The following is an 11,839-nucleotide window of genomic DNA, read 5'->3' on the forward strand; positions in this document are numbered from 1 at the left end:
GTATGATTCTTTATTTTGAATCTTTTTTTGGTTATATCTTTATTTTGAATCTATACTTTAGGTAAAAAAAATATTTTATTAACCAAATAAATTTAATTTATATATTTTGCAATATTTCTAAAATCACAATTTTTCTATTATTTTATTAACCAAATAAATTTAATTTATATATATTTATTTTGAATCTATACTTTAGGTAAAAAATTATTTTATTAACCAAATAATCAAAATTTAACCATATATGTACTTGAGACATATCCATAGACTAGCCTTTTTTTTAAGAGGCAGCATATACTAGTTATTATTTAATATAAATTGTGAGTATTAATTTCTTAATACAAGAGAGTCAAGGACAATCCAAAACTTGTGAAGGAATAGGAGAAAGAAGATAATGAGTGGAGAAGGAAAGGTGGTGTGTGTGACAGGTGCTAATGGTTTTATTGCTTCATGGATTGTTAAGTTTCTCCTCCAACGTGGTTACACTGTCCGAGCCACGGTCCGTGACCCAAGTATGTGCTTCTTTCTCCTTATATAAATTCATCAGCACAACACTCTTGTCCTTTATGTTTCAGCTATTTGGTTTCACTTATGAATGATTGGTGTGCAAGCAGGTAATCCTAATAAGGTTGACCACTTGCTTAAACTTGATGGTGCAAAGGAGAGGTTGCAACTCTTTAAGGCAGATCTCTTGGAAGAAGGTTCCTTTGACTCTATTGTTGAGGGTTGTGACGGTGTTTTCCACACTGCCTCACCTGTTCGTTTTGTCATAAACGATCCACAGGTTCATTCCATTTTACTATTTATAAATAGTTGAATGTGTGTATATATGCACTAATAACTTATGATTTCTTGATTTTAGGCTGAGATGATTGATCCAGCAGTGAAGGGAACTCTTAACGTTCTTAAATCATGTGCAAAATCACCTTCTGTCAAAAGAGTTGTATTTACTTCTTCTATTGTTGCACTTGCATTTGATACAACACCAAAAGCTCCCGGAACAATACTTGATGAGACATGGTTCTCAAATCCTGATTTCTGTAAGGAATCAAAGGTTAGTAATTTTTTCCTAAGTGAGATATTTCTTATAAATTAACACTAACAGCAACATTCTTACCTATTTTTATTTGTGTTTTCAGCTATGGTACGCACTTTCAAAGACTTTGGCTGAGGCTGCTGCCTGGGAATTTGTAAGAGAAAACAACATTGACATGGTTGCCATTCACCCAGGTACGGTGTTAGGACCTCTCTTACATCCAGACCAAGTTAATGGAAGTGTTCAGCTAGTTTTGAATATTATAAATGGTAAGTTTTCTTACTTGAAAATAATTACACTTGTTGTCATGCCTAACTGAGTGCCAATAGTGTTGCATAATAGATTAAGTCTTGGAATTGTGTGATGCAGGTCAACCTTTTCCAAATAAAGCTGTTGGATGGTGCAATGTGAAAGATGTTGCTGAAGCTCATATAAATGCATATGAGAATGCTTCAGCTAGTGGAAGATATTTGTTGGCAGAGAGAGTGGCGCACTATTCAGAACTCGCTAGTATTTTGCATGATATGTACCCATCTTTAAAAATATCAGACAAGTAAGTTCAATTTCTATACCTCCAAGAATGCAATTTAACACACCTCTCCAAGCCCTTGAAACAAACTAGGTAGAGCATAGTTAAGACTTAAACAAACTTTTTAAAAGCTAAGTTTAATTTTGATGCAATGTCAACAAATCACAACCAACTATATTTGTGACTTTAAAGGTAGTTGTGAGTAATTCAAATAATGGTAATGCTCTGATTATTATAATTGATTGATTGTGCAAAATAATTATTATGGTGTATATGAATTAATATTCCCTAAACTATTAATGTTTAGTTTCATCTTTTATTCACTGCCTTGCGCTTAAAAAGTAGTTCTAAACTCTTGGGACTATCCATTTTTAACTTACATCATCCTTTAAGTTTTGATTTTGCTCTCAGTGATGCTTCTCTTTGGGTTACTCTAACCCTAAGAAGATTTATAATAAATGCTTTTGTGCTCTCGATTTAATTGGTTAATTATTTTTCTTTTTTATCTTTTACCTAACATAGACACTCTCTACAACTTTATCAGGTGTGATGGCGATGGGCCATATTTGTCAGAGATTTCTAAGGAAAAGGCTATGAGCTTAGGAACCGAGTTCACTCCTTTGGAAGTTAGCCTCAAGGAGACTGTGGAAAGCTTCAAGGAGAAAGGGATTGTCAACTTTTAATCTGTCGTGATACATATTCCTCAAGTAATACAGACGTTAACATAAATATAAGTAATTTTTTATAAGTAATTTTTAGAAAAAAAAAATAAAACAGAAGAAATTTTGATCCGATAATTATTTATTAGACCTACTGATCTGGAAGTGATATTGTCTTCAATCAATTAGCAATGAGAATTTTTGGGTTTTTATTCCTAGTAGTAACTATTCTTAGATATGATTTAGTTGAACACAACTCATTAATTTCAAAATCCAACCTTGCCACCATTGTTACATATGATTAAGATGCTAAATCATGTAGCTTAATCTTTTCAATATGATCAAATAATAACATTTGATATAAAAAGTACAAAACATCTTCAGCATCATTCAGCTCAAATATAGTTTTCTTTGGGTGCAATTGCAAGAAATCATCTTGAAAGGATGGTCTTACACGTGGAGCAATTGCAGGGACAGTAAAAGAAGGCTCAACACCATGGATTGCAACGCAAAACAAAGAACAAAGTGGTCAAATACTTAGATTTAAATTGAACAAATCATTGATAAATTTGACAAAATATATTTAATCCCTGTATGTATATATTTGAGATGTGTCCAAGAAGTGTCAAACGTGTGTCGATACAAAGAATAAAAAGTTTTGTTTTGGGACACTTTTCGTACGAGTGTCAGAATGTCAACACAGAGACGCGAAATCCCAAGGTGTCTATGCTTCATATATCATATGAGAAGTGAGAACCCTTTATGCTTTGTTTTCAACCAACTCCGTGACCCAGGCCCGGTCCTGAGGGGGTGCAAACAGCTCAACAGAGCTGGGCCTCCCTCAGCCATGGGCCTCAATTTATTTTTTAATATCCACTAGTACTACTGCCCTCCAATTTTTTTTAATACCCCCAGCTATTTTATGTCCTTTTGTTTTATCCTTTTAGACCTATTAGAATTAGGTCCTCTTGCTTTTGGTGTTAGGTGGGGTTCCTCATGTATACAGTAGTTATTTTCACCTTTGGGTGTACCGCATATATACGACACATTATATTTATCTTTTAAAAAATATAAATAGAACATTGCTCTTTTAAAAAAAAATACGTTTTGATTTTATCACTGGCCTCTTTTCATTCCCAGAACCGAGCCTCCGAATTCTTAGGGACGGCCCTGCCGTGACCTATATATGACCTTTGAAATATCTGCTCAACAGTTAAAATTTCAAATTACTTAGTATACTATTTTAAATAGAATTGTTGAAGAGGATGTTGTTATGCATCTTTTCTCTCATTCTTTCGAGGTACGAGTGTTGCGATTCATTTGAAGTGTATGTCTGAAAACTGCAGGTAGTCCGAAATATGAACACTTGTTAAAACTAGAGAAAGCTTCTGAGAACTTTACACTCTTCAAAGCAGATATCTTGGATTATGAATCGGTTTACTCTGCAATTGCTGGATGCAGTGCAGTTTTCCATGTTCCTAGCCCTGTACCTTCAACAGTTGTACCTAATCCTGAGGTAACATTTCTAATGTTCTCTTATATGCAGACTAATTTGATATGTCACCGCGTGGTTCTAGTTTTTCCTTCAAGTTAGTAAACACGACATCAATGAAAAATTCTGAATACTTGAAGCTTAATTCGCAGGTCGAAGTGATTGAGCCTGCAGTGAAGGGAACTGCTAATGTACTTTAAGCATGTCTCAAAGCTAATGTGGAACGTATCGTCTTTGTATCATCTGCTGCTGTTGTTGTTATCAACCCTAATTTACCGAAAGATAAAGTGATTGCTGAGTCTTGTTGGTCTGACAAAGACTACTGCAAAAATACTAAGGTCACTAAGATTTTATTATATTTGTCAGGGACGGCCCAAGTTATAAAGAACGGGGGCCTTGGCCCTCACTATCTTTAGTGGAAAAAATTGAATAGTATTGTATTATTTTTAACTAAAATAATGATATTTGTAATATGATATATACATAATAATAATAATAATAATAATAATAATAATAATAATAATAATAATAATAATAATAATAATATAGATATTGTGATTAATATTATATATGGTCACGTAAACAAGTGTTTTAAGGGTGTCAAAAAAAGGATTTCATAAAAATAAATTTTGTCTTGAAAATACTTAGTAATAATTGCACGATTTTTTCTGCAAAAGTTACCACTTTTGATTGCTTAAAAAATATCTTAAAGACGTCTGTTAGTATTTTCTTATTTTATATATTCATAACAATCTTTCTATAACGTTGGTGGAGAAAAGAAAATATGTTTTGTAGTCATTGATATATTTGTTTTTAGAGTTTTCTCTATATATATGTGACAACTATAATTGTTGAAAGAGTTTTCTCCAAAATGAATATTATTAAGAATTGAACGTAACTCCAAGAGAACTATTATGAAGTATAATTTTTTTAAAAAGAATTATGATGTATATTTATATTTTCAAAATAAAGTAGTGCGAATGTGCGCGGGCGCACGAATGTGCGTGTATGTGAATGGATGGGTGGGTGCGTGCGTTGCCCTCACTACTTAAGACTTATGAGTCCGTCCCTGAGCTCACCCTTCTTTAAATTTCACAACCTCTTCCTTAGTAGGGTTAAGCCAAAACTTTGTGGTATTCATCACATTTTGAATAGACACCTTTTTTGAAGAAAAAATATCAATGCAAACTAACTGAGTATGGAAAATACACACTAAAACAAATGCTAACATGAATAATCTTCAATAACCAAAACCTCGAAACATCTTGATCTTTGCAAACTGGACCACTACAACATGCAAACCATCCACATATTTTCCCATCATCTTCGGGAGAGAATCAATGTAACTACCAAACAAAGCACACTCAACGTTACCACTGCACACACAACAACAAAACATAAACCAAAAGAAAACCAATTTGACCTAAACACCCCTTCAACAAAATTATGATTAACAGCAAAGCAAAACACATCCAACTGCAAAATAGATTATAAAAAAAACCTATCGTCTGTTAACTCGAACACGATCATTTTTGTCACCTTACCATCCCTAACGTACTCTTGCTCAACAGATATCCCAGTTATCAACCCAATTATTTCTACATAAAATAAGAAGTTCACAACAGAAGGATGACAAAAAAAAAACAAATAAAATATACTTCAACAACGAAAAAAGGAAACTCATCGACTAAATAATCACATTCAGCAATGTGAGAACATACATCACCGATCTTGGTCAAAGACAAACCATACTGTGGGATAAGGAAACCCTCAACCTTTGTCTTCATTTGAAATATTAACTTGTAGGGATGAGGTGTGGTATGATATGCACCAAACCTTTGGGGCAACAGAGAAGAATGACTTCCTATAGACCTCCCCTTTAACCAGCTTCTTCTTGAAAACATACAATACAACAGTTGTTTCCTAATAGTCGCATGGATCTTGGCACCCAACCATGAGAAAAATATTGTCAACCAAACATAACCATGCCCAATACAAAAAAATTAATGAAACCAAGCTACCTTTAATCAATTCAATCAACATCATTTTCAATCTAAACAAATACATTTTGATCAATCAGGATCATCTCCAAGCTTCAAGTGGTTCAGACCAACAAAACCAAGCTTGTAAAATGTATTTGCAATGAGGAAGAAATATAGTCGATTCAATGATAATAGAGCTTTGGCCACATTTCTTATGATTTTACTTTTGGTATCATCTCTTGCAATGTTTCCTTCCATTTTGGACCCACAACCTCCCATTTTTCTATTACTATGGTTATCTTCTATTCCTATTTTTGTCCTCTTCTATTTTATTTTTCTTGCAGTTTTCGTTTGGCAAGAAAAGGTACTAGGCGAAGAAGAAGAACATCGAGTGTGAAGCATTTGAAGGTGTTTCGTTCACTACACTTCATTCATTTGCCTCATGCAAAAAGAAAGAAAGGAAATCATAAGTTTCGTTCATTATGTATGCTTCATTCACGTACCTCATGCAAAAAGGAAGAAATTGAAATCATAAAAGTCAAAGTTATGATCTTTGTAGTTTTATCGTGACTTCAAAATATGACTATTAAAGCATATTAGAGGACCAGATGTATTTTTCATTTACACTAATGAACAAAATACAAAATCATCACATTACATACATAGGTTTGCATCCTTGCCCTGTTCAAAATGTAAATTTGCACCAATGCCAAGCCTACAAATACAACCCAACTTCGGTTTTTGAAAGTAATAATTATTCATCGGTCGAGAACTCCAACTTTGAGTTACCACTACTAGTGACCCCAACAAAGAGTCCTCACACTAAACACCATTTCGTCTTGCAAGCTTTCAAAATAACTTCTCAATTTCTTCCATCCCCACTTCACCTGCACAACTTATGGACAAAAGTTAACTTGCACAAAATAATAAACTATGACGTTGAATGAGATATATGACTATAATTAAAAAGCTATTGGTCTATTGGTGCAATGAAAGCACAAATGTACTGTTGATAAAATGAGATCAAAGTGAAGTTATTATTCCGGAAGCAGAAGTAAAAGAATACTATACTCCATCAAGTAAGAATGACAATTCACGAAATTATAAGTCATCTACGTTGTCCTTAGTAAATATAAGGGACAAAAGTATAACTCTTTTAAGTAAGTGTTTGGTTTAATTTGGTTTGGCGGCTTATAAGAATTGAGTTTGAATGCATGATTATTTGACCAAATCATGTGATGGCTCTGCTAGGGTTTGCAAACATTTACATCAGCGCTGCTTTTGCAATTGGCTTTTCGTGATCATTGTTGTATGTGATTGTGATATATCAATTTCATTCCAATACACCTTTTACAACTCGTAGCATTAATTCATTCACGTAAATTACCATATTTGTCACTTGGATTGGCAATTCATTCACGTGCCTATGTTAACTGTTACGTGAATTGGTGCCAGATCCTGTGTGCAAGCGTTTCTGATTTCACCTCCAGCATCATTGAGAACAGCCTGTTGCACCATCCTGCTTCACATTGTTTCTCTATTCTCGCGTTAATCATACCTAGAAACGGTCTGGTGAATTGCAGTCATACAACTGATGGCATACAAGTGCCCTTGGCCGTGTGTGTTCGACACCGTACCTTCAGCAGTTGCGCAATCAGTGCCTTCAACAACTTTGCAGGCAATTTCAGTATCAGCTAAGTCATTTGCAGCAGCCTTAGCGGGTCAAAATGTGATTGATGACAGACCTCTTCCTACTCCATGCATTAAAGGGGATACTTTGAGCATCAGAATTTGCCAGGACGAGTACCATAGGCGAGTAGAAGAATGTAAGAATGCGTTAAGGGTTCGCTTGACTCTTAACAATGGGGATAAGCCGTATTCTACACGTGATTTAAGTACCAAAATAGTAAAGCATTGGAAAACATCGGCGGCCTGAAAAATGGTGTCTCTTAGCAAAGGTTACTATGACTTTCACTTTGAGTCATTCCATAAGAACTCCACAGTTAAGCGTGCTTGACTTGGAGCAATTTTGGGATGGGTGACCTACCGGGAAGTTTCCCTGTAAGCGTGCAAGTGAGGATAAAATACGCTGAAAAGACTCGTGTTGGTTTGTGGGGTCAGTTGGCAATCCTGAAAGCAGTCTGGGATGTTACAGTTGGCACCCCGATTGACATTGATGGACCGACACGAAACCCTACTTTTGGGCACTATGCAAGAATATTAGTTGATATCGATCTTTCAAAGAGAGCATATGATGAAATTCTTGGTGAGAGAGAAGGCTTTTCTTTCAAAGTGGAGGTCCAATATGAGAGGAGACCGTTATTTTGCCATCACTATTACTCTATTGGGCACAATGTCTCCACTAGTCGTTGGTTACATCCGCAACCACCAAAGGATAAGAATGATCAAGGGAAACAAATTATTATTGCTGATACAACTCCCCCTAAACCATCTCGGCATAACAATGATGTGGGAGATTCCACTTTGGCCAATGGAAGGACTTGGACGTGGGTTCCGGTTGTAGTTGCTTCAACAGTTGCTACAACCCAGAGGGTACCAGTATCTACTACTCCTACATCATTGGCTTTGACTACACTGGACATTCCGGCTCCTTCCCCTGCCTAGAATGCTAATTCACAGTTAGGCCCGATTTTTATTGTTACATCATCACTGGCTACTTCTCAGACAGATGTGTCCATGTCGTCTTTGTCGTCAAACTCTTTCAGCTTTCCATTACACAATGTGTTTGACAGAATTTCTACTGAGGAGCTGCCACATGTTACGCCAGTGTTAGAGGTTGTTTCCCATGTTGTGCACGATGACGTGCATTCTGAGAGAGAGGAGCAGTTGCATCAGACATCGCAGGAGGAGTTGGAGAACCCCCACAGTGGACGATGTTGCTGTTATGCTTTCTGATGATGTGGAACACAATCATTTGATCCCGCGGGAGCTGGTGGAGAGTCCCAAGGGTTCCCGAGCGTGTATCACATTCATCCCCTGTTGAGCACATTGAGGTGCATGAGGTGTTTATAGAATCGGTTCAGGTTCAGATGAATACAGTTGTTGAGCACGTTGACGTGCATTCGGGTTCACGCAATTCTCTGGTTTCACCTGTGGTTATTGAGCAGCCCCTTGCTGAAAATGTTAGCATGCCCACGACAATTCAAGAGGAGCAAGTGGTTGCCGGCTTACAACAACAAGAAGTTCATCCCAGCAAGAATATTCAGCACGGTTTAGACTTTTGGGAAAGAGTTCGTGAATATGACAAAAGATTAGCTGCTGAAGATTTCACGCCGGTCCTAACTAGGAAGCAGAGACAGAAACATAAATTACAACAAGTCTTGCCGAAGCAGCCTACTAAAACCCGTGCTCGGGGAGATCCTCATTCGACTGATCAATGAATTTTCTCTATTGGAATGTTAGAGGTATCGGTAATTCTGATACTCGGATTGCTTTAAAGAATTCTCATAATCTTATGCTTATTTTTATTGCGGAACCGATGATTACAGTTTGGCTTCCATCTCTTCCGGATGAATTGAAGATTGATTTCTTTGGGATCAGATGTGGTTTACCTAACTACAAATTTACGTAATCTGTTCTTTGGTTTTTTTTTTATTTCTGCTTATTTTTCCTTTCTATTTTCTTTTGAGGGTTTTGGTCTAGTCCCCCTTGTAACGCCCTCCTTTTTATTTAATTATTTTAATTAGTTTTAGAATATATTTATATATTTATATGATGTATATGAGGGATATATGATTTGTTGAGATTAGATGTCTTTTTATAATTTAGTTAATATATTTTGTTGAGGGATATTTTGTTATGTTATATGTTGGTATTTACTAGCATAATATATTTGTTAATTGTTATAGATATATATTTGTTATTTGGTGTATTATTATATATTTAGTAGAGAAATATTATTTATTAGAATATGAGGATTATTAGTGTGAGTGGATTTTGGGGTTAAAATAGAAAGAAGAATAAGTTGTTGGGCCTAAATAGATTTGGGAAGAATATTTTAGTATTATAAATAGAGAAGCTTAGGTTGGAAAGAGTTTACCTTAAACCGCTTTTTGGAAAAGAGGAGAACAGGAAAGAAGAGAAGAGAAGAGAAAAGTCAAGAGAAGAGGAGAATACCTTAGGAAAGAAGAATGCTGCTGCTGATTCAGGAATTAATCTAAGGTGAGGGTGAGACTATCTTGCATTAATATTAAGTTGTTAAATCATTAGATTACATCTAACAAGTTGGGGAGAGTTTGTGAGAATTTGAGAATTAGGGTTTTGAGAGAGATTTGATGATTAGATGATGAAAACATGTTGAATAGATGTAGAAATTGTGTACAGACCTTAGACAATCCATAGGATGATTATTGGAAGTAGTTTTGAGGTTAGCACCATGAGATTAGGTGAAACTTGAAGAAAATCTGCATTCTGCCCGAATATTGATATTAAAACTGGTATCGATCGGTGCGGAATTGGCCTTAGGTGTAAACACGAAAGTTGTAGGTATGGATGTTAGCTTTTTAATGCCGTTGGTCTCATGTCAAAACGAGTTATAGAACTTGAGTTATGGTCAAACTACTGCACGTATGTCACAGTGAATTTTTATGGACTTTCAGCACAACTTTTCCAAATTTAAAATGAAAACTGGTATTGATCGGTATAGAATTTATCTTAGGCGTAAACATTAAAGTTTTAGATCATTTTGTTACCTTTCTAGTGGCTTTGGTTTGACGTGAAAATGATGTTTGGTCTTTGAGTTATGATGAAAATACTACAGGGAGGTCATAGCAAAATTGTACGGTGACAGCATTCTCTGTTTCATGTTTTTGCGTTTTGTTCATATGTTTCTGTTTTGAATTGATCTTTGTTGTAAACATGAAAGTTGTTGATATTTGTGATATCTTTCCAGTAGCTTTGGTTTGACATGAAAATATGTTGTGGATAATTTATTATGTTTTTACAAAGATACATAGTGAATTATTGTCGATGTTTAAATACGATGTTATATGAAGTTGTTTACGATTGATGAATATGATGTTTTAAGATGTTGTTTATTATCATTTGATATTGTTATATTATGATATGACATGAATTATTATGTGATCCATATGTTGTCAAGATGCTAAGATGTTAAGATGTTAAGACGTTAAGATGATAAGAGTTGTTAAGTCGTCGAGTCGTTATGAAGTCATCAAGTTGTTAAGATGTTATGTTGTCAAGATGTCAAGATGTTAGGATGTCATAGATGTTCATGAAGTTGTCTAACTTGTACGAATGTTATGTCGTTGCATTAGAGTTGTGTCGTTGCATAGTCAGATATGGGGGCTCAACGCCCAACAGGTCTTTTATGACCTTAGAGATGGGGGCTTAATGCCCGACAGGTCCTTTATGACCTTAGAGAAGAGGGCATAATGCCCTGGTGGTACCACATGCATAATGAAGATGTCTAAGATGATTTAAGATGATTTGAGAAGTAAAAGTTGCATAGTCGAGTCGAAGTTGTTAAGATATTGAGATGTCAAGTTGATAAGTTATTAACGAAGTGCTATGATGAATGAAGACGAATGATTTATGATAAGATGTTACGTGAGTTATAACTATGTTGATATATGAAGTTGATTACGAATATGATTATGAAGTTGTTTTCGATAATGCTATGTTTTGATAATAATACTTATGTGAAATTACATGATGATTCTTATGATTATATTTGATATTAGGTGTTGATGCTTATAAATAATGTTTGATGAAATGTGGTGACGTTTGTGATTAATTTTGATGATATGTGATGATCGTTGGAGACTATTATTTGATGTTATATGATGATGTTAAGATTAGTAATTGATAATATATGAAGATGTTTATGATTAGTATTAAGATAGTTTTATGACCAATATAAGAAGATAATGACACTAGTTAAGGAAGTTTAAGTTGTTAGATATGATTAATGAATTATAAGATGTTTAAGTTGTTGAATGTACTTTATATGATTTATATGCTTAATATTATTGTTTGAGAAATCTCACCCCTCTGTTTGGAAATGTTGCTCTTCGTATGAGTAACGTGCAGGTAACCAGAATTAGTTGCGGTCGTGAGTGGACTCCTCACAAGTGTGTCTTAGGTGCTCTGATACGTAACCGG

At 34.9% G+C, this 11,839-nt stretch overlaps 1 protein-coding gene and 1 pseudogene across 1 annotated transcript; both read left to right on the forward strand.

Moving 5' to 3' along the window:
- Positions 1–354: 354 nt before the first annotated feature.
- On the forward strand, positions 355–2,305 carry LOC146899758 (cinnamoyl-CoA reductase CAD2-like). Its single transcript, XM_085732624.1, has 6 exons — positions 355–509; positions 612–781; positions 860–1,051; positions 1,137–1,302; positions 1,403–1,586; positions 2,107–2,305. Exons 1-6 carry the CDS (start codon positions 392–394, stop codon positions 2,243–2,245), a joined length of 969 nt encoding a protein of 322 aa, XP_085588750.1. The 5' UTR covers positions 355–391; the 3' UTR covers positions 2,246–2,305.
- A 6,087-nt stretch (positions 2,306–8,392) lies between these two features.
- Positions 8,393–9,196, forward strand: LOC146899759 (uncharacterized; annotated as a pseudogene).
- The last annotated feature ends 2,643 nt before the right edge of the window (positions 9,197–11,839 follow it).

The sequence above is a fragment of the Medicago sativa genome, chromosome 8 (assembly GCF_051527215.1).
Source record: "Medicago sativa cultivar Bolivia chromosome 8, Bolivia_mono, whole genome shotgun sequence".
Taxonomy (NCBI): Eukaryota; Viridiplantae; Streptophyta; class Magnoliopsida; order Fabales; family Fabaceae; genus Medicago; species Medicago sativa.